At 38.3% G+C, this 23,588-nt stretch overlaps 2 protein-coding genes across 4 annotated transcripts; one reads left to right on the top strand and one right to left on the bottom strand.

Annotated features, from left to right (window-relative positions):
* Window positions 1–2,005: 2,005 nt before the first annotated feature.
* On the top strand, window positions 2,006–15,108 carry LOC141648516 (uncharacterized). 3 transcript variants are annotated; one of them, XM_074457240.1, is made up of 8 exons: window positions 2,125–2,317; window positions 11,750–12,171; window positions 12,277–12,355; window positions 12,459–12,609; window positions 13,317–13,489; window positions 13,743–13,792; window positions 14,649–14,710; window positions 14,823–15,108. In XM_074457240.1, exons 2-7 carry the CDS (start codon window positions 11,774–11,776, stop codon window positions 14,656–14,658), a joined length of 861 nt encoding a protein of 286 aa, XP_074313341.1. In that variant the 5' UTR covers window positions 2,125–2,317; window positions 11,750–11,773; the 3' UTR covers window positions 14,659–14,710; window positions 14,823–15,108. The 3 variants fall into 3 exon arrangements, with proteins under 3 accessions (XP_074313342.1, XP_074313341.1, XP_074313340.1); XM_074457239.1 differs by lacking the exon at window positions 2,125–2,317 and adding an exon at window positions 10,548–10,631; XM_074457241.1 differs by lacking the exons at window positions 11,750–12,171; window positions 12,277–12,355; window positions 12,459–12,609; ... (2 more) ...; window positions 14,649–14,710; window positions 14,823–15,108 and adding exons at window positions 2,511–2,932; window positions 3,034–3,112; window positions 3,406–3,556; ... (1 more) ...; window positions 5,143–5,174; window positions 5,641–6,324 and having other exon boundaries at window positions 2,006–2,317.
* On the bottom strand, window positions 7,122–10,058 carry LOC141646483 (uncharacterized). Its single transcript, XM_074454358.1, has 9 exons — window positions 9,969–10,058; window positions 9,277–9,705; window positions 9,115–9,193; window positions 8,324–8,474; window positions 8,052–8,227; window positions 7,867–7,964; window positions 7,702–7,745; window positions 7,516–7,604; window positions 7,122–7,428 (listed from the first exon to the last, which is right to left on the bottom strand). The coding sequence occupies exons 2-9, from the start codon at window positions 9,696–9,698 to the stop codon at window positions 7,246–7,248; spliced, it is 1,242 nt and encodes a 413-aa protein (XP_074310459.1). The 5' UTR covers window positions 9,699–9,705; window positions 9,969–10,058; the 3' UTR covers window positions 7,122–7,245.
* Window positions 15,109–23,588: the final 8,480 nt, after the last annotated feature.

Here is a 23,588-nt window from a genome sequence, read left to right as displayed (position 1 = left end):
TAATGTTTGTAATCAGCTGATCATACATGTTCGTGGATTGAACTGCAATATAACCTCAAGGCATCACCAGCCTTCTCAAAAATATCAAATAACTTGCAGGCAGATATAAGCATGGACTGATACACAAGTCCGTCGTCGTCAAGATCACCCTTAGAGCTTAACTCTCGCACCATATCCATTATGCGATAACGAATTGTTGAACTTCGAAATTTCGAAGAAAACAGAATACCCGAATCAAATGGAACCAAGACCTTTTCTCCGGCTACAAGAAGCAAAGCCGCCAGTGATACCAAATTGCCATCCGTAAGATATGACCATGCAATATCGTTGAGCCCATTCGTGTGTGGAACGAGCAACCGTGCACAGTCCAAACGTGATTTCTATAATATGAGACACGAACATACTATCAGGAGAATATTAGGCCAAACGTGATTTCTATAGTACGAGACAGGAACATACTATCAGCAGGATTTTAGGCCAATTTACAAGCAAAGTAAAATAATAAGTTTGATGACGGAGAATCAGAGATATAGAAACAACCCATCGTTTCCCATTGACATAGTAAAATAATATAACTTTGATGACAGAGAATCAAGATATATAGAAACAACCCACCGTTTCCCATTGGCAAAGTAAAATAATAAGTTTGATGACGGAGAATCAGAGATACATAACCGTTTCTCATTGGCAAAGTAAAATAATATAAGTTTGATGACAGAGAATCAGATATATAGAAACAACCCACCGTTTTCCATTGGTAAAGTAAAATAATATAAGTTTGATGACACAGAATCAAATATACAGAAACAATCCACCGTTTCCCATTTGGCAAAGTAAAATAATAAGTTTGATGGCAGAGAATCACATATACAGAACCCCATTGGCAAAGTAAAATAATAAGTTTGATGACGGAGAATCAGATATACAGAAACAACTCAACAAGCCACCATTTCCTATTGGCAATATAAAATAATAAGTTTGATGACGGAGAATCAGATATACAGAAACAACCCACCGTTTCCCATTGGCAAAGTAAAATAATAAGTTTGATGACGGAGGTGCATTGATCCCATTCACTGATATGCAGCATATGACTAGCCTAAGTGAAAAATACGAGTCAGAATCATGAAATTATATGAGATGAGTTACGAAAATGATAATGAAGACGGACATGAGTACCTTACAGGGAAGAGCAAACGTTCTAATGGACACATACTAACGTCATCAACTGGAAAGATTTGACACTTAATGTTGGGGTGATCAACAGGCCCTCGCTTGAGCAATAGGTGAATAATATCATAAGCTTGATGGAATGTGGATGTGACAGACGCAAGAGGTGTCGGTATTTTGGGATCCTGGGGTGCTGTTCTAGCATATAGTTCAAGGGCAGGTTCGCATCCTTCTCCTTCAATCATTGCGAGCAAACACTTTCTGGCATGAAAATATGCACAACTCCCCACAACATACGTGTCTATATATTCAGGATAAGCTGAGAGCAGCGGCAAGAACCGTTCTTTGTCATCGCTTTTAAGAATCTCAATCAACTCCTCATTCTCGAAAATGTTGAAAAAGGTTTCCCCTATCATTTCACTGTTTCAAACAACAAGGCTAATAATCTAATCAAACACTCCTTACCATTATGAACAAGGCATACTCCCTTTGTATTGAGACGTAGGGAGTATATTAACTATTTTATGAGGATTATTTAAACAAACGGAACGATTTCTAAGAATCCGAGTGAGAAATAAGCTTGTGACTGTCACGAGCAAGACGGACTGAAGAAACTAACATAACAAAGAGAAGAATATGACTTACAGTCTTAATAGAGATGATGAGAATTGAGAAAACCTCTTTTCAACAACCACAAGTGCAAACTCGTTGTATGTTTTTGTTCTGTTTTAGGGTTTACCGTCTTTCAATAAAGTTATTGAGAAATTAAATATAATCCGATGAAAAAAATGTATTAAAACAAAAGTAATAAAAGTAGTACAGCTATATTAAAAAACGGGATACTAATAAAAAATGGTTTTAATATTATACGATAAAATAAGTACAATTATCATGAAAATCACATTAAATATTAAAATCATATAAAGATAAAAATAAAAAATACTACCTTAATACATTTGTTTCTAAATCATTCGTTATCATTCCCAATCACTCTCTAAAAACCCTACACTCTCATCCTTCGGAGAAATCTTTACGATTGTTCGAGCGGTAATTGGATCTTCGTCTTCTAGGGTTTCCCCGTTGAGTGACGGATTCTTAAATGATCGATATTGATTGCTAGTGTTTGCGCTTTGATTTGCAAAAAAAAGTAGGGTTTCCCTACTCAGTTATTGGTTTTGTTTGATTATTTAGTTGTTTATATCTACTTACTTGTTTCAAAAATTATACGAGTAGAAAACAAAAACTAACTTCGTTATTTAGCATGAATTTTCCAAGTAATTAATTTTTTTCCGCCAATAATATTACGGAGTATTTGACAATTTTGCTCATCTTATTTGCAGTATTTAGAAAGTAAGGGAATAACCATGACAACAAATACAGACCAAGGATTATCGACTAAGCTTGAGAATTTCCTTGAATCAGACGATGATGTTTCTTTTGTGAATTGGCTCCGAGATCAGCCGCCTATTGATCTTGATATTATCAACTCGTTGGTGAATAAGTGTGTGGAATCCGATGCCTTAAAATGTTTGATTGCGTTGATCAGAGGAGAAGTTTGCGATATGCATCCTAAATTTGATTCAGCAAAGTTGCCTGATAGCGGGGTGACTCCCCTTGCTTACATTGCACATAGTTGTCCTGAAGATCCCCAACTTATCGACCTAATGCTAACAAAATGTGGTGCTACTTGTCTCGCCAATGTCTACTGCACCATTGGTGTAATTGACGGCCTTCCAATTCATTTTCTTCTTTTTAACTTGAGGTTGTTTTGGCTTTCTTAACAATTCAAGTTGTTAGCTCTTACAGTATGTTAGTTCACTTTTTAAGTGTTTCTTAGTTTTGTTCTTTGCCAACTACTTCTAGTGTCATGGAGCACCTACACCCGTGGGAGCGAAAGAAATCTCTCATCAAACTTGTTGTGCTACTCTGCCTATGGGAAACGGTTTGTAATTGGTTATCCTCCACATTGCGTCTTATCTTAATCTATTTTTTTTTATTATTGTTCAGGAGTATCCCCTACTGATAGCTGGGGCAATCTCCTTCGGGGTACTGAAGGCAAATTAATGGATTGACCCCTCCCAAGTTTGTTTTTTTTCATTCGCAAGAGACAGGAATCGAACCCCTGACCAGTTATTTAAGAGATGAGAACCCTTGCCACTCACACCAGCCAACTTTGGCTCTTATCTTAATCGATGAAATATCTCACTTGTTTTGTGTATTTTACCGGATATGTAGAAACCAATCTTGGATTCTTTACGAGTCCTTGTTAAATATACTGATTCAATCAACGCTGTTGCCTGGAGTTTTTTAAAGAATGGAGGATTGAAACAGTTTGCAGCTCTGCTTTTGATTGCTCGTGAGAAGGTTATAGCTCCGTTCGACACAGGTAAATGTGCATTATATATCGACCTCCTTGGCGCCTTCAAAATGATTCAATCACCCAAGATGTGGTAATTACTTTATTTGCCGTTTATTTGGTACGTAGGTTTAACGATAAGCCATTACATAGCGACTGTAATCGATTCAATCACCCAAGATGAGCTTGGCTTTGACCAAGACGAGTGCATATGTTTTCTCAAAGATGCGCAAACGTTACTTGCTATGTTTGAGATAATCGGCGATGATTTGAGCTCATATTGTAGCTCAATGCAAAAATACGTATGTTGTTACTCTTTGTCAATTGTGTAATTCTTTCCCTGAAAACACCCTTCATGTTTTGCGTGACTGCATTTTTTCTAGGAATGTATGGGATGAATTTCAAGTGCATCAAGTTTTTTTCAATCTCTCCCTTACAAACTGGCTGCATCAAAATTTAACCAAAAAATCTCCTAACAATGGCCTCCCCTTTGGCAACTCTTTTCTCCTTCTTCATTTGAAATATTTGGTTGAGACGGAATAAATAGGTCTTCAAGGATAAGGTCCCTCACCACCATCTTTGGCTTCTTCATATTCGGTTTTTGGCTTGGGAATGGTTTTCCCAGCAGCCAAACTTTGTTTCAACTCTCCCTGCCCCTACACCTATTGCCCCTACCACCTTTGTTTGGACCCCTCCCCCTATTGGTAGCTTCAAGATTAATTGTGATGCGTCTTTTCACGTTTCTTTGGGTATAGCGGGTCTTGCTTGTATTTGTCGTGATCATCTTGGTACATGGGTTGTTGGATCGGGATCAAAAATAAAATGCAGCTCTCCTTTCCATGCTAAGGTTCTTGCAATTAGGGAAACCCTTTTGCTTGTTACTAATATTTCAGGTGATGGTGGGATTATTAGCTCGGACTGCAAAAAAGCGGTTGATGAAATACAAAGGCCCTCCTTAAGTAATAGTGTTATCACTAATATTATTATGGATTGTGGGGAACTGTTGCAAGCTTTACAAGGCTGGGATCTCATTTTCGAGAGAAGGGAGTGTAATGCAAGTGCGGATCTAGTTGCTAGATGGGTTACGTCTAATGCCCACAATTCTGTTTCGAGATTGTTTTGGTGGAAATGTGGAATAACCCCCCATTTTTCGTCATTAGTACTTTATGTAAAGACAATGGGTATGGAGGCTCACCTCCTATCCCCCCTCCTTATCCCCCTTGAACTTTGTACACGACTTTGTTCTTATTTAACTAGTACCATTTTCAGCAAAAAAAAAAATAGAATAGTTTATCTTGTACTTTCTCTGTCCTAGTGAATAGTTTACCCTTTTTTTTATTTTGTGAGAAAAAATAAAGCAAATATAAACTATTGAATAGGACAGAAGAAATAAATTGATGCTACTTTTTACCTCTTTCAGGTTTCTGTAGATGGTGCGGTAGAGGATATTTGGAACTTGTTTAAAGAAAATAAACTCAGTTTATACAGCGATGATATCGATTTATATGACTGTTGTCTCAAGTAAGTGATTGTTCCTTTTTACTGGGATTAGTTGGTCTATTGCATCCTCACTTTCTAAAAGTTCATTTTTTTGTTGTAAAATTCTTTATCTATAGGGGAAATCTTGATCGTCCTCCTCCGCTTTTTGGTAAGTTTTATTTGAATAGTTTCAAGATTTTATTGATGTTATTTGACATTTTTTTATGACGAGAAAACCCGCAACAACTACCATGGGTGTGTATCGGGTAAACCGTCGAATATACGTGATAGCACGTAAACCAGGTTAGCCCCCGAGGGATAACAGGCTCAAAGTCTAGAAGTTATAGCCTAAGTCATTTTACCTTCAATCTCAAACCTCGGACCTTTTGGAATTTCATCCAAGTTATAACCACTAGACTACGCCCTTGCGGACTCAAAGTCTAAAACTTTAAAAGAACCCGTTTTATAATAAACTCGTGTAAGACACTAAGAATGCCTTATACAAGTATTTGTGATTGAAATCGTGCTTTTTACTATGTTCTCAATATGTTGCCATTGCCTTTTACTATTCGTAAAATATACAAGATGTCTCCAACTCTCCATCAACCATCATTGGCTTTTGTTGATTCATCCAGGTCCTGGTAAACATTTCTGCCCTAGTGCAGTTGGGCCTCCTGACTACATAAAACAGTACGCGGTAAGTCGAGTTATATCTTTTCAGCGATGAATTAAGAGCACCGGAAACTTACGCTTGCATTTGGATAATTGGATGTAGGGTATGTGATTTCTAATTGCTTTAAGATTATACTCCCTCCGTCCCGGTCATTTGTTGTCCTTTTCCATTTTTGGGTGTCTCAGTCATTTGTTGTCCTTTCTATTTTAAGATTGAATTTGATGAGTAATTTGATCATTCACACTCAATTTATTCCACTTGTCATTTAGTCATTGACTCCCTACCCTTTCCTTAGTCTTTGTGCCAAAACCAAAGGACAACAAATGACCGGGACGGAGGGAGTATATCTTTTTCAGTTTCGGGATAAGTATCACTCGAAGTTCCATTTTGGAAAAGCATTACCAATCCCGAAATGTTTGCAAGGACGACTCTACAGCACTGAAGCTTGTCAAGCCAGGAATATGAGCAAGTCAGTTCCGCGTACTAGTGTCAGCCGCGTGCCTAGGCATTTGGGTTATATTCCTAAGAAATTTATTAATAGGATTAGATATCTGTGATCACTTTGTTAGTAATAAGTTAGTAATAATGTACCTACTCACTATGTAAGGCACTGATGTTGTTTAGCCTGTTTTATTTGGTTTGTCAGTGATTAGGCAAATGTTAGCAAATCAATTCTTCGAACCTTTATAAACATGTTTTAACAGTACGAAATGTCTACACTAGGTCACTAGCTATCGTGAGTCTCCAAATTAGTATTTTTATCCACTTCTAACTCTAACAATAGTAAGGGAGGGTAAGTAGGGGTCGATCCCACAAGGAAGGTTCTATGTTTAGCGTGTGCTTATGCAAATATTTCTAAGATAACTAATTGGGGGGTGTTCGTGGTTCGGTTAATGTATTATACAACTCGTTGTATATACAACTTATTCAATGTAGTTGAGTTTTGTGATAAAGTTATCGAGCTCTCTTAACAAAATTATCGAGTTATGATACAAAGTTATTGAGCTTAATAATTTTGTAAAATAGCTCAATAACTTTGTAAAATAGCTCAATAACTTGTAAAATAACACATTGTGTAAGAGTTTAACAACTTTGAGGCGGTTGTACAATGCTACTATACAACTGGTTGTAGGATAGAAGTCTAAATCTAACAAAGTAAAATAATGAAAGAATGGAGTAAACCAAATAATAAAAAGGTCTCAGGTCTTACAATTTCCACAAATGATATAGTAGTTTTGATCATTGACTCTTTTACACCAATCTTACCCAAGTAGTAGCCAACTAGCGACCACATAATACATTCCTAGCTCAAATGCCATTTCTTGTACCATAACCGAAATTTCACTTGTAGAGTTTGAAAGCTTTCATTCATGTATTTCAAAAACTAAAATTAGACCATGTTTTAATATCTGACATTAATTAAAATTACATCCGTTAATAATATTTATTAAATTTAATACAAGTTAGATAATTAGATAGATAAAGTTACAAAATAAAAGAAATAACACACTAATACTGTAATACAGGTACATCAGAGAAATACTTAAGGGTATACAGCAAATAAACTTTAAAACTTAATCCCTCTCTTTAGTCGTACGGCAATGTTCGCCAAATGCTTCATTGAAATACCTGAAACACCAGCATCGACCTGCCTAGCTGCCGTTCTGAGCAGCCTTGGCATGGAAGCAGAACGCACAAGATCTAGCTTTGGACCTGACTTAAGCCTGTGAAATAACTGGCAATCTCCAACCTGAAAATTAGACGCATGCTATCTGTAAATAGCGCCTACAAATAACGTTTTATGCAAGGATAATAATCAACTCACGATGAAACTTACACTAGGAAATCTGCGGCCTGTTGGAGAAAACGCTTGGCCACGAGTAAGAGACGGAGGTAAAAGGTATTTGTTGTATGAGCTTTCAGGATCTGTTTGACAAACATCCAATACGTGGAAGTAAATCTCATCATAAGATTCATAACATCACACAAACTGAGAGCATAATAAACATTGATTATCGCTTACCTGCCAGTTTGAACAAACTTGCGTTTTTTACCTCAGGGCATTCCCTATTTGGCAAAAAAATAGAAGCAAATTTTATGAATAAAGACCGCTAAATCTGAAACACCCAACAACAACAACAACAACAACAACAACCACAATGACAAGTATGAGACCAAAAATTTAAACCTGAAACAATCTCTAAGGTCAAGGTCCATCGGCCGCAGTGCATGACCTGTCTTCTTAAGCACATTAGCAACATCGATCAATACTTTGTGTCGAGGAACCTGATAGGAAAGAAAAATATATAAAATAAAGCTATCGTTTGAGTGGAAGTTCGTAGCTAACTGATTGTTTTGAAGTATATAACGTACGAGTTCTTGCATTGAACTACAATATAAGCTCAAGGCATCACCAGCCCTCTGAAAAATATCAAGCAACTCGCGGGCTTCTACAAGCATTGACTGATATTTAAGTGTTTCATGGTCAAGATCACCCTCGCGACGCAATGCATCCACAATTTCCACAATGCGTTGTCTAATTGTCAAGCCTAAGTTGCACAATAAGTCCATTATTAATCATAATATCCAGAAAGATTTTCCAAACAGAAGACAAGCACGTGAACATGGTAGTGAAAGCAAGATACCCGAGTCAAATGGAACCAAGACCTTCTCTTGAGCCACAAGAAGCAAAGCAGCAAATGATGCCAATCTTCCATCTCTAACATATGTCCATGCAATATCGTTGATCCCATCAGTGTGTGGAGCAAGCAACCGTGCACTTTTCAAACTTCCATTCTATATCAGAAAAGAACATATCAAATATCAGTCTGATCATAGGCCAAATTCCAGACAAATAAACACAAGGCAGTGTTAAAATGGAAAACAACTCTTCTACTCTAAAGAAAACATGAATCTGCTTCTGAAATAAAACACACACAAAAATCTTAACAAAAAGGGTCAGTTTTAAACACACTTAGGACTTGTTTGGATGAGGGGTTTTGGAGGGAAAGGGAGGGAAAGGGAGGGATAATATGGTAGCCGAGTTGGCAACACTCTTACAAATGTGCTAGGACATTCCACTTGTTGCGCAATCATCACACCACTATGCTAAGACAACTTCCTGCTACATTACACCTCGAAATTATATATATCCCTTACCTTGAATCCACCAACTGCGCCAAGCAAACAAGAGTTACCACACTTTATGAAACCGCCACATGGCAGTTTTACCTCTTTCTCGGGGAAGCCTAAATTCGAGCCTTACATAGACCCTAGTTTGAAAATTAATTCCGACCCAAGAGGCCACATGTGCTTTTTTAGAATTATTTGGGAAAAGGTTGCATAAAACATTAGGGAATTAGGGAAATGAAAAAGAAAAAGTAAATGAGGGAAGCTTTGGCTCAGATCGACCAGAAGAGTATCATAAACAACTTACCGTCTCCCATTGGCAAAGTAAAAGAATAAGTTTGTAGAGAGAAGTGCCTGGAGTCCATATAAACAAATGCGGTTTATAACTACCATAAGAAAGAAACGGAATCAGATTCATGGGTTTATGACGATAAATCAAAGATTAAAGACTGAAGAGGGTCATCACTACCTCAAAGACATGAGCAAATGATCTAGCGGACAGGTACATGGAGCAGCAGTAATCGCGTCAAATGCATAACCCTTAATTTTGGCATGCTCAACTGGGCCTCGCTTGAGCAATAGGTCAATAATATCATAAGCTTCATGGAAGAACCTAGCAACAGCCGCAAGAGGCGTGGGTGTTCGGGGAAGGTGAGGTATAAATTTCTCATAAATTTCAAGGGCAGGTATGGACACCTCCCCTTCGATCATTGCGAGCAAACACTTTCTCGCATGAAATTCCGCACAAAGCACCACCACATGCATGCATACAGAATCAGCATATTCTGAGATCAACGGCAAGAACCGTTCTTTGTCATCACATTTGAGAATCTCCTCTAGTTTCTCATGCAGTTCTAGGTTGTCATAAAAGGGTCGTTCCAAGATATCCATGAATACACTGCCACACAATTGGGTGATTGTTTAATAGAATAAAAAAAATTAAAAAAAAAACATACAATTGTTTCAAGGACATTTTCGTGCCAAGGACATTTCAATTTTCGTGCTTTGTTTCAGAATTAACTTGTGGAATGAAGCATATACACTAACAGCGGTTTTCGAATGACCCAATATGAAAATTACGTCCAGAAATACAATACTCCTCTACATATATATACTATCAAAGAAACGGTTGAAACGGAGAAGAGGGAAAACTACACTTACCCAGAAAGAGAGGGAAGGATAGAGAGAGCTGCAACACGGATGAAATAGAAAGCGTCCCTTCAATGGAATAAAGTTTGTAGGTTGAAACGGGCTCACAAGTAGTTCACAAATTCTCATTATAGACGGACACTATTCGTTTATAGCTATAGACGGATAGTATCATTGTTGATAGATTTGGCAAAACCAACCCGATTTGAGTGACCCGATTCAAAAAGACGGACCCAAAATCCGAAATTGACCCGTACTACAAATCTACATGTGATCCGAAATTCTAATTAGCCCAACACGACTCGAACATGACTCGACCCGAAATCACCCGATCCGAAACCATCTAACTTGATAAATCATAACTCTAATTAAACAAAAAAAGACTTAAAATAACTGAACCGAAATAACTCGACCCGCTTCACCCGACCAACATACCCAAAAAAGAACTGAAACCTCGATCTGACCTGATCTAAATTGGCCCGACTCGATTGACCCGTTTGCTAGGTCTATCCAAGCATTCGATATTAGGGTAGAACACGGATCGGATATCAATTCTAGATAATTTTTTTTTTAAAACAGAAGAGTAATGTCCACCCTCTTTACCTCAAAAAAATAAAAATTGTTCTTCTCAATTTCCATCAATTTCTAGTTTAAGGGTTAACCTCGGCCGAGCAGGTATTCTCTTCCTAGCTCCCAGTTTCTGTATCATTACCATAATTTTATATCATAATTTTCATTTTTCTTACCTTCTATCAATTACATGTGAAAAGTTTAAGTCTTTCGCATAAATTTGCATCACAATTTTACTTTTCACTAATAATTCATGTGGTAGAGATTCACGTTCCTTTTTTTTCCATCTATTTTGTTGATGTGATGTGAAAAGTTTGTGTCTTTTTCTACTCCAAGCCAAATTGAAGAGTAAAGGATCAATCTTTGCTGCAAACCTTTTTTTATTATTTTCCCCCTACAAATTCTTGGGTAAAACCGTTTTAAGTCAAGACGACACTCAAATAATAAAATGAAAGGAGGGTTGTGACTTGTGACAGGTCCTTAACTTAAGACGGTATTAAGCAAGACGAACCTTGACTTGTGAACTAAGATTCATGTTCCATTTTTTACATCAGTAAATTTTTTATTTCATCTATTTTTATTGATGTTAAAAGTTTGTCTTTTTCTAATTGTCCAAGCCAAATTGAAGGATGAAGGATCAATCTATGTTGTGAACAAATGCTTTTTAAGTATGAAAAGGGTCGTTTGTATAATTGTATTTAGTCTGTCTTGATTAACATCGTCTTCTAAGTTAAGACCTCTCGCAACCCTCCTTTTAGTTTTTCCTTATTTAAATCGGTTGTGATTGCCGTCTTGACTCTTGACCAATATTTGTGTTAAATTTGCGATGTTATTTGTCTCCAAGATTTCTTAATTAAAAAAAATAATTAGTTTTTGTTGTTTAGCATGAATTTGCCTTAAGCAAGCAATCTTTGCTGAGAAAAGTTTTACTCTTGAGCCATGTAAAAGTGAAAGAATCAATCTTTTGCTGTGAAATGTATATAAAGGTTGGTTGTTTTACCTGTCTCCCTTTTCAAATTTGTATGGTATGTTATTTACGAGTTTTCGCTTTTTCGTTATGAATCTAATGATCACCCAGCTTCGCCCTTTTGTTAATCAAAGATTCTATTTTGGATTACCTGTAGCTGAAATGGAAAATGAAAGGACGCCACTGGGTGACACCCAATTTGGGCCAGCTTCGCCCTTTTGTTAATCAAAGACTATTTTGCTCATCTTATTTGCAGTATTTAGAAAGTAAGGGAATAACCATGACAACAAATAAACACCAAGGATTATCTACTAGGCTTGAGAATTTCCTTGAATCAGACGATGATGTTTCTTTTGTGAATTGGCTCCGAGATCAGCCGCCAATTGATCTCGATATTATCAACTCGTTGGTGAATGCGTGTGTGGAATTGGATGCCTTAAAGTGTTTGATTGCTTTGATCAGAGGAGAAGTTTGCAATATGCATCCTACATTTGATGCAGCAAAGTTGCCTGATAGCGGTGTGACTCCTCTTGCTTACATTGCACATAGTTGCCCTGAAGATCCCCAACTTATCGACCTAATGCTAACAAAATGTGGTGCTACTTGTCTCGCCAATGTCTACTGCACCATTGGTGTAATTGACGGCCTTCCTATTCATTTTCTTCTTACCAACTTGAGGTTGTTTAATTTGGTTTTCTTAACAATTCAAGTTATTATCTCTTAGAGTATGTTAGTTCACTTTTTAAGTGTTTCTTAGTTTTGTTCTTTGCCAACTACTTCTAGTGTCATGGACCACCTATACTCGTGGAAGCGAAAGAAATCTCTCACCAAACTTGTTGTGCTACTCTGCCTTTGGGAAACGGTTCGTAATTGGTTATCCTCCCCATTATTGCATCTTATCTTAATCTATGAAAATATGAAATACTCGTATCTCACTTGTTTTGTGTATTTTACTGGATATGTAGAAACCAATCTTAGATTCTTTACGAGTGCTTGTTAAATATACTGATTCAATCAACGGTATTGCCTGGAGTTTTTTAAAGAATGGAGGGTTAAAACAGTTTACAGCTCTGCTTTTGATTGCTCGTGAGAAGGTTATAGCTCCGTTTGACACAGGTGAATGTGCATTATATATCGACCTCCTTGGCGCCTGCATGCCTTGCACTACAATTAGGCTGGTGAAAAATCACAAATAATACTCCCTCCATTCAACTCCACTTTACAAGTATTCTATTTCCATCCATTTAACTCCACTTTACAGGTTTCCTTATTTGGACATGTAAAAGACCTTTCTATCCTTATTGAAAATCTATATTTACAAAAAATGTCATTCATACCCCACACAAATCCACCATAAAACTCACCTTTATATTTTTTTAATATCTTTAACCCCACCATTCCCTTTCCCTATGTATTTTTAATAGTTTTTTTAATCCGTTTCTTAATACCCGCGCAAAAAGCATAGTTGCAAAGTGGAGTTGAATGGAGGGAGTATTACACAACCGGTTGTACAAGAGCATTTGTACAACCATAACCAATTTAGTTGACTTATGTGTCTTTTTTTCGAGCTTTATAATTTTTTGATTTATATTTTAATTTTTTAATGTCAAAAATTAAAATCTAATTGAGCTCATAGATATTATTATTTTTTTAGTTTCATTATAATTTTTAAAATATTATAATGGAGTTTGGATTCTTTTAAATAAAGCTCGTAATCTGTAGGTATAAGCTCAAATTCTATTCTATACAACCAGTACAACTGGTTGTAAAATCTACTTCCTGTAAAAAACATGTGCTAAATTTATTTGCCGTTTCTTTGTTAGGTTTAACGATAAGCCATTATATAGCGACTGTAATCGATTCAATCACCCAAGATGAGCTTGGCTTTGACCAAGACGAGTGCATATGTTTTCTCAAGGATGCGCAAACGTTACTTGCTATGTTTGAGATAATCGGCGATGATTTGAGCTCATATTGTAGCGCAATGCAAAAACACGTATGTTGATAATCTTTTTCCCCCGACCCGCCCCCTTGATGTAATCTAACCTGTTTATTTTCATTTAATACAAGTTCCTTTTATCCAAAAAAAAAAGATAATCTTTTTCTACCATTTACAATTAGAATAGTTTATCTTGTAGATAAATTGATGCTACTTTTTACCTCTTTCAGGTTTCTGTACATGATGTGGTAGTGGATATTTTTAACTTGTTTTTATTTATTTTTTTTGTTTTAAAATTCTTTATCTATAGGGGATTTCCTGCTACAGATGCACTAGATGCACTCCCGTGGGAGCGTCTTGGTAAGTTTTATTTGAATTGTTCAGGATGTTATTGATGATATTCAACCCATTTCTTTTTTTATGACGAGGGAACCTGCAACAACTACCTTTGGTGTGCATAGGTAAACCGTCGAGTATATACCAGATTACCAGGTTAGCCATTCGAGGGGGGCAATGTCAAAGTCTAGAAGCTATAGCCGCTATGTCATTTTACCTTCAATATGGAACCTGAGACCTTTCGGAGTTTCACCCAAGTTTTAAAACTAGACTACACCCTTGAGGACTTCGACCCATAATTGAGAGTTAAGTAGTACTCCATTTGCCTCAGTCGTTTGTTCAGCTTAAGCTATATTTTTTGCGAAAAGTATATTAATCAACTCTAAACAAATGATAGGGACAAATGGAGTATAATTGTATTAAGTACTTTTTGGTGATATATTGTTACGAAATTTCATGTTACTCCCTCCATTTATATCCAAACACACCATTCACATTTTTGACACTATTCAGAATCTTGGAGTTTCCTTGTAATATACTCCGTATAACAGAAAATATAGTCATGTGCGAATATCAATTTTTTATGTTTTAATATACCAACTTCGGGTCATGAGAGTGAGAAGAATTTCATGAGCGGTGAAGTAGACCTAAGTCAGATCCCAAGGCACTAAATGTAATTGGTCTTGTATAAGGCGGTTTTACATAAATATAGTATAAAATGGATTCAAATATAACCATATTAGTAGTTATTAAAACTTTAAAAGAACCTTAGTTATAATAAATTTGTGTAAAACCGTCGTATACAAGTATTTCTGATTGAAATATTGCTTTTTATTACTATGTTCTCATATCCAACATTGGCTTTTGTTGATTCTTCCAGGTGCTGGTAAACGTTTCTGCCCTAGTGCAGTTGGGCCTCCTGACTACATAAAACAGTACGCGGTAAGTCGAGTTATATCTTTTCAGTGATGAATATATAGCACCGGAAACTTACGCTTGCGTTTGGATGTAGGGAATGTGATTTCTAATTGCTTTAAGATTATATCTTTTTCAGTTTCGCGATAAGTATCGCTCGAAGTTCCATTTTGGTAAAGCATTACCAATCCCGAAACGTTTCCAAGGACGACTCTACAGCACTGAAGCTTGTCAAGCCAGGAATACGAGCAAGTCAGTTCCGCGTACTAGTGTCAGCCCCGTGCCTAGGCATTGGGGTTATATTCCTAAGAAATTTATTAATAGGATTAGATGTCTGTGATCACTTTGTTAGTAATAAGTTAGTAATAATGTACCTACTCACAATGTAAAGCAGTGATGTTTAGCCTGTTTTATTTGGTTCGTCAGTGATTAGGCATATGTTAGCAAATCAATTCTTTGAAGCTTTATATACATGTTTTAACAGTACGAATGTCTACTATAGCTATGGTAAAAGGTGGTTAGACTTGTCGTGAGTGTCCAAATTAGTATTTTTATCTACTACTAACTCTAACAATAGTAAGGGAGGGTAAGTAGGGGTCGATCCCATAGGCTACAAGGAAGGTCTATATTTAGCGTGTGCTTATGTAAATATTTCTAATAATAACAGGTCTCGGGTCTTACAATTTCCACAAATGATATAGTTTTGATCATTGACTCTTTTACACTCTATTTACTCTTGAATACTTTGTTGTGAAAACACGAATTTCTTCTTACTTTTAGTTACTAATTGCGAAAAGCGCACATAAACAACCCTTGTGGTAATGACAATTTAGTCCAAGCGTATCTAAATTCAATCATGTCATAGATTATAACTAAAGAAGCCAACAAAGATAAACAAATGCATACACAAATGTTTCTACACTTTAATTCATATGATTAATATTCTCCTACAATTCAACAATGATGAAAAGCATACAATTGACGAACAACTAGTTTAGACCCCGTGCATTATAGGCACGATACTTAAAGTTTAATAATTTTTATAAAATTACTTATATAATATTGGTAGCTTATAGTTGTTTACATTTCTTATCATTGTATTTTGCTTTGATAAATAAAAGCTATAACTGAAAATTAGTTAAGAGAATTGAGTAATGAGTTAAAATCTTTTATGAAACTTGTGTTTATGCCAAGCATCATATGTTGCCTTTTCCTAGAAGTAATTCTTATGCTAAATCTAAAGATAATATACATCTGTTCCTCCTACTTGCATTGAGGGAAAAATCGCCCCGATAATAAATTGAGGAGCCAAACCAGACAAAACTTGTCTCAAACCCAACTGCATGACAAACCCATTAATGATCCACACAAGACATTAAAACGAAGATGTCGTGTTAAGACTCGCTTAACAAATTGTTACGTGTCGATATGTGACTCGGTCTATTGTATAGTCAAAATATTATACTGTCTCCGTCTCATTACATCGTCCTTTTTAGCCTTTCGCATAATTGATCAGCAGCTTTCTAGCCAAACAAACGAGTATGGTCGTACGGGTGTACAATTTAATCCACATACAAGTAAATGCGTTATATATATGCGTCCTTTTCTTTGAGAAAAAGTCTGTAAAGTTATGCTGCATGTTTTTAACAATGTACATGGAATAGTAAAAATTGCTACTATATAATTGAGTCCTTCTGATGGTCTCAAGTTAAACCTCGCAAGTGCACGATTTTATCGTTGTACACTCTAGAGGGTCGATCCACAAGGAGTAGGGGTGATTACTAATTGTCTATATTCTTGAGCTTAGCTAAGTCGATAGATAACAAAGAGGGTAGTAACAAACTAACGCTAAACTAACAAATTTAAAGACAAACAACAAGATAAGGTAAAAACAAGCTAAAGATAGGAGATAGATCAAATAAAGAGAAAGACTAGAACTCGGTCCGACCATGAATATGAGTAATTCCACATACTAATCGTCTCGGCTAATCAAAAGGGGTAGAAAGGTAAGGGGGAGATGGCTCTAATTCGCCTAGAACCTCCCTTCCGGTCTCGCACTAGGACACTAGCTACTCCGACTAACCCCCCTCCCGGGTTCGAAAGCCGGTCTCCCTAACTCAAAACCCGACAACCCCAAGAACATGCATTTTCCCAAGGAGGTCAAGTAAATGGTCAAGGTCATTAAGCCCTCATCATATTCCGGGTCATCCCACTCCCCCTTCCGGAGGTCGATTTCAAACACTAGCCTAGAGGCACCCTCCCTCGGTTCTCCCTTCCGGTCTCAACTTTAGTTGGTGACAAGGGTCGGTCCCCAAATACTCGACTAACAACCTAACCAACTTCCGTTGGTGGACAAGGGTCAAAAGCCGGCACTACCCGGAAACCAAACCTTAAGCATGAAAATTCCCCAAGACTACCCTAGCCAATTTTCCCCACAAATTAGCCTTAGTGACAATTAATTAGTGAAATTACCCATATCGGGCCAAACCGAGTCCTAGAAGGAGACTACTCACTAATCATGGTCCTAATTGCAAAATAAACAATAAAGATGGAAACTTTGGTCACAAACATGGTGAGGAGATGAATCTTACTACTAAGCATGCAACAAATCAACAATAATTAAGAGAAGAAGAGATTTTATCTAATAACAAGGTTAACTAATCCAAAAGGCACAATCTTTAACCAAATCAACTCAAAGATTAAGTCTTTGAGGACAACTATCCAAGGATGAACAAATGAAAGAGAAACAAAGGAAAGATGAACAATGAAAAGATGAACAATGGTGAAAATAAGAACAACAAACAAACAACAACAACAATTTTAACATAAACAATCAAACAAACAAGGAAGAAGAACAAAATGCAAACAAATGAAAATAGGGAGAGAATTAATACCAACAAAATAGTGAAAGAGGAATTTGGATAGAAATAATAGAGAAGGAAATCCTTCAATCTTCTTACAAACCCAAATTCAATCACTAATTGATTGAAGAACTTCTCTAATTAAGGAAAGATTAACAAAGAGATTAACAAAGTTTTAAGCTTGAAAGGGTAAATATTCTGGATCTAGGGTTGTGTGTCAAAGGGTTTAAGGAGAGGGGTATTTATAGGCTTGTACAAGATTAAGAAGAAAAGAGGAGGAAAAGAGAGAAAAGCCCAAATCCGCAATTGTTCTTTGCGTTTTTGCTTGGTGGGCATTTGCCGGTGTGCTCTGCTAAAACTAAAACCGTGCAAGGATTTAAAATTGCTTGGCATCCGTGTTTTGCTTGGTGGGCCGGCTCCTTGCCCTTAAAAACACCTTCCTCAGGACTTCTTCAAATTTGTTGATGTGTGAAATGCTTGGGTTGACCGTGCGGTGTGCTCTGCTGGCAAATGAGGCCAAGCTTGTTTTTTCTCCAATTCTTCTTTTAATTCCACTTGCTTTGTGCTTTACCGGTGGGCGGTTGCTTGGCCCGCCGACAAAGCACCTTCTTCACTTTTTCGCAAAAATCCCGAGTGATTCTTGGGGTGTGTTTTGCGGTGGCTAGACCACTGCCCCGTCTTGGCAAAACACACAAATCTTCATTTCTTCACCTCTTCTTCATGTAAAGGCAATGGGGTGCCTTTCTTGCCCCAATTTCTCCATACTTGGATCGTTTCCTACAAAAGGATACGCAAGGTAACAAGTACGGGCATTGGGCACAAAATGCAAGGAAAAACACCCGAAACCGACTCGATACGAGTCGGTATGCGTAAAAGAAAGAGGGAATTAGAAGTAAATTAATCGTATATCAAACCTCCCCACACTTAAACCTTACTCGTCCCCGAGTAAGTCCCTAAACCAAATGTACAAAGCATTATTATGATAGATATGGAGAGTGGATGCACAATATAAGCATCACTCAACTAAACTACTACTTAAGCCGAACGAGTATTAGCGCACTCAACGCCCCTTCAACTCACAATTTGACACCCATGAGGGGAGAGTGCCCTATTGCAAGGCAAGTTGGGTCTTGCTACAAAACTTTCGACACATTCATCATGAAAGCACGTAATCAACAAATAGAATGCATCTAACAAAATGATCCACTTTCCTCATCTAAGTGGTCGGATTTTTCAAACAACAAAACATGGTCTCGGTCGGGAGTACTGTCTCGGAAGTGCCAATTGAGGTGCTAACCCCCTAAATGTGACAAAAGCAACCCTTGTGTGACCAATGCTCAAGAAACAGATTCGAGAGCGGGGTAAGGGGAGAAAGGGCAAGTCCGCCGAGAATTACAAAACCGACACGAGATTCAACCAAAGGACCCATGACTAAGGAGACCAAGGCAACGACATCCTCACGGTTTTCACTCGTCACTCAATGAAAGAACAAGGTGATTTTTGTGACAAAAAGTAACCAAAAACACTCAACTAACTCGACTAGCGAAAACGTGCCCGTAATCTAATGTGTAACACCGTCCTATGTCCAATGAAATGCAAACAATGGGAAAATGCACAAAACATGAAGCAAGGGTTACAACGGGGCTAAGGAGAAGGTCGAAACGGGATTGGTGCAAGCACCGTTTGGACATGTGGGGCTCAAATCAAGAATTGTCGACACATCACATCCCATTTCTTATTGCAACACATGAGACACGTCTATGCCCTAACATAGCAATGATGACCAAAACTATGCAAAAATTGCATAAACCCAACTCAAGTAGGAAAAATTTGATAAAACTCCTTTTATTTCAACAAATGGTAACGTCTACACCGTAACAACGGCTCGATTTCCCAAGCCATGCAAAAAATGTGTAAACCCGACTCATCATTGGAAAAACATCAATTTGCCCCTTTTTATTTAGCAACGGCTTTTTCTACCCCATTTAATGATGAGTAGGGGTGTTGCTTGCCTTTTTCTTTTTTCTTGACAACAAACAAATATATACAACACACGACTCATCATTTTTTTTTGGTTTTCATGACTTTTTACTTTTCTATTTTGTTTTTCATTTCTTTTTCAAAACCTCTTATTTATATATAATGCCAAACTCACATCGAAATCCGACCCAAGTGGACGTGCCAGCCATCCACCATCACGACCCAAATCACCTCCTACAACACAACTACAAAACCGACCAATTCTTGATTAAGGAAGGGTGGTTATGGGAATGTAGCTATTTTAAGTGGGTTTGCCAAATGAAAAGGCTAAGCTCAAAGGGGGTGAATCAAAAAGGGAAACGATGTAGGGGAGAAAACAAGGCTATTTGGCTATGTGAGGTTCATAAAAACTGATTTTTGCTTCATATCATGTGCACAAAAATGTAATGCAATTTCATGGTCTAAGGACGATGCGACACACTTATGCGTAATGATGTGACACGCCTCGCGAGGAGGCCTACTCTCGAACCTAGATGAGGGCGGGGTATGAATGTACCCGCCCTAGGAGGCTCTACCCTTACCTTTGAGTAGCTAGGTCGAGCCAAAGGTCTAGTCTACGGCCCTAGGTCTCACAAGATCGGTCTAAACTCATCGGTCAAGCCCTCCTTCCTCGGCTAACTAAGAGGCTACGGGTGCGAGTCACGAGGAGGGGAAAGGCACAATTGGGCACATTAGTTCATCATGGGGGTACTTGGTTCCCTTCCTTTGACCATGTTCTTCCTTAAAAACTTATTTACAAACTCAATGCAAAAAGAAAGAAATGCAACAAGTATTTACATGTGAACTTATGCATGCGGAAATTTAAACAAACATGAAATGAAACGTGCAACAAATTGGCTAAACCTAGCAGCACATCAACACCAAAATTCCAAACGGTCTCCCAAGGAGACACCCAAAGCAACAAAATTCCCATTCTCCTTCAAAATATCCAAGATACCAAAAAGAAAGAATAGTAAAAGGAGCAAGAGATAGGAGGGATTATACCAAGCGGTCTTCTAGCTCCTTTTTGCCTCAAGTGGTCAATGTGCCATGCCAAAGGTTAGACAAAACATATATATATACAATGCAAATTTTTTGAATTTTTCAGAAATTTTTCAATTTTTAGGCATTTTCTCTAATTTATAAACATTTACAATTATAAACAAATATTCACAAGAGTGGATATTTCCCTCCCCACACTTGAAATGTACATTGTCCTCAATGGACAAAAGCATAGGGAGTGAATAAGAAAAAGGAAGGAACATATTTTTTTGGTTTTTTGAATTTTTCAAAGGTAAAATAACATATTTTTGTGATTTTTGTTATAAGAACTCCCTCCCCACACTTATTTATTTACATTATTTCCAAATTGAAATAAATGTGTGGAGGGAATTCAAATTAAAAGACATGTTTTTGCTCTTTTTTTTTTAGGCCCTCCCCACACTTATTTATAGACATGGGAGGGCAATTTAGTGAAATAAAATAACATGTTTTTGGTGGTTTTTGTCTTTTTTCATTTTTTAGTTGGTTTTTATTTTATTTTGAAAATGCAATGCATGCTCTATTCTACATGCAAAATTGAAATGACAATGCAAATTATGCTAAGTGAATGCGATTACTAAATGTGACGATATATTACAAAATTGAAATCTAATGCAATCCTATATGATGCAACTAAATGAATTATCAACTAAATGCATGCGAAAAATTTAAACATGAATGAGAAATTTGGATAAAAGGGAGAGATCATACTTGTCATTTGGATTGATTGTAAGGAGCATACCAAAGGCTTTGGATCGAGAAGGGAGTAATAATAGGCCATCAACTCGGCCTCTTGGGACTAAGACCCCATCACATCATCAAAATCTTCATCATTGATATCATCTCCGGTATTCAAGTCGGAGCCTTGAACTAAATCCTCGGGGTTGAAGGTGAAGTTACCTCCACTACCGCCGGCACCCATAAGACCTCCCGTGAAGTCTCCACTCATGTTCATCACACCTCCATCACCTCCCGTGAAACCACCACCGGACCCCGACGCACCCGCATCACTAGCAAAATAGGGCCGAAATCCCCCTAACCATTGGGCATCATGCCCCTCCGGTCTAGACTCGGGCAAAGGCGGGAAAACGGGTCGCGCAAAGTAGTCCGGCTGGAGGTTAAAGCCTCCGCGGACCATACTCCCATCCTTTGGGTAGTTCCCATCGGGCCAAGTGAAATAAGAGGGGTGAGGGTCCTCATAGCCCACGTAATCCCGTCGACAAAAATCATCATAGATGGGATAAGTACCGGTAGCTTGATCATAGTATATCCGGTCCAACTTTCTCCCCAACACGTCCCTCTCACTAGCGGCCTTCGCCGTGGCAATGTCCATCCTCTCCATCCATTCGGTGAGAGATGGAGGTAAGGGTGGATAAGTAGGTTGACCCGAGGAGGAGGCCTCCCCTTGTTGAAATTGCCATGGTGGTGGTTGGTGAGTTTGAGGTGCGGCATAACGTAGGGAGGAGGGAGTGTCGCGTCTACGGTCCCTAGAATAAACCCGTGGGATATTGGGAGGAGGTTGGTCGGTGGGAGGGTCTTCTTCAATATCAAGGAGATAGAACTCCTTGTCCTTTTCAATTTTTACCTCGGTAACATTTGGAAGCCGGATTGAATTCTTATGATTGATTTGCCAATATTCAAGATCGTCAATGGGGCTCACCTTGAACCACTCAAGCTTGGTGGCCATGTAGTGCTTTGTCAAGTAGGTGTCCCCGGTTATCCAATTCATCGTGGAAAGGTCAACCGGACGGTCCAAGTTACGGGCAATTCGGGTGATCATGCCACCCACATGTATCGGGACTTTGTGCCCCGGAGAACTTGCAATTTTGGATAGGTTAAGGGCGAGGTAGTGAGCCACATTAATTCGGAAGGGGGTGGGTTTCGTGAACAAGTAGGACCCTAATATTTCAAGCTCGTGGGTCCTAAACACCCAAGGTTCATCCACCGCAAGAACGGTGCACCCCATACATCTATGCCACACCCGAATGACGGGATTGTGGCAACTTGTCGCGGGCCTTTTCACCCCTGGTTGATCATCAAGGCCCGAAATCGCCCTCCAAACACGGGAGTAGTGAAAATCGGCGGGTGGGGTATGCGACGCCGCATTTTCTAGCCCAAAAATTTGAGCCAACCGACCCAAAGTGATGTTGTGTTCCCGGTTCATTAGTCTAAAACTAAGAGTGGCCACCATCCCAGATTGCCGGTGCTTGGTAATCTTAAGACTACTCAAAAATTCCCATGTAATCCGGGGGTAAGTATACTCATGCATGGTAAATATCCCCCTCATACCACACCCCGTAAACAAAGCTTCCGTCTCCCTAGCAATCCCAAGGGTACACAAAGACGGATGATGAAGGAACTTAGTAGGGGTGAGGGGACGATTTTTAAAGAGAATAAACTTACCCTTCGCGTAGGTGTGGTAAACTCGACAAAGGGAAAGTCCGGATCGGGGTAAGTATCGGTTGCGGCTCGAGCAATCAAATCGGCTTGATCTCTAGCAATGTCCGCCCTTGTTCTTCTTCCGGTCATCTTGATGATTGGAGGAGATTGGTGAAGGTAGGAGGAAGTTTGATTGAGTTTTAATGGAGTTAGGGTTGAAAAGGGGGAAAAATAAGGAGGAAAGATGAAGGAGAAATGAAGAAATGAATTGGGAAAAAGGGATTTCTCGGGCTTTAATTTATGTTCTGGGTGTGCGTTTTGCCGGTTGGTGAACCGGCAACCGGTCTGCCGGTAAAACGCACTCTTCCTTTTTCCAATTTTTCGAATTTTCTCCCAAAATTTTTGACCTCGCTGCCGGTGGACCAACCGGCTGCCGGTCCACCGGCAAAACACTCTTCTCAACTTATTTTCCCAAATACCAGGTGTGTTATGCCGGTGAGCCGGCTGTGCCGCTACCGCAAAACACACTCCTCACTCAAAATTCCAATCTCCCACTTCAAAGTATGAGTGTTTTACCGGTGGGCGGGTGCGGCCCCGGCAAAACA

The sequence above is a fragment of the Silene latifolia genome, chromosome 3, assembly GCF_048544455.1.
Source record: "Silene latifolia isolate original U9 population chromosome 3, ASM4854445v1, whole genome shotgun sequence".
Classification (NCBI taxonomy): Eukaryota; Viridiplantae; Streptophyta; class Magnoliopsida; order Caryophyllales; family Caryophyllaceae; genus Silene; species Silene latifolia.
This window is presented reverse-complemented; position numbering and strand designations above follow the sequence as displayed.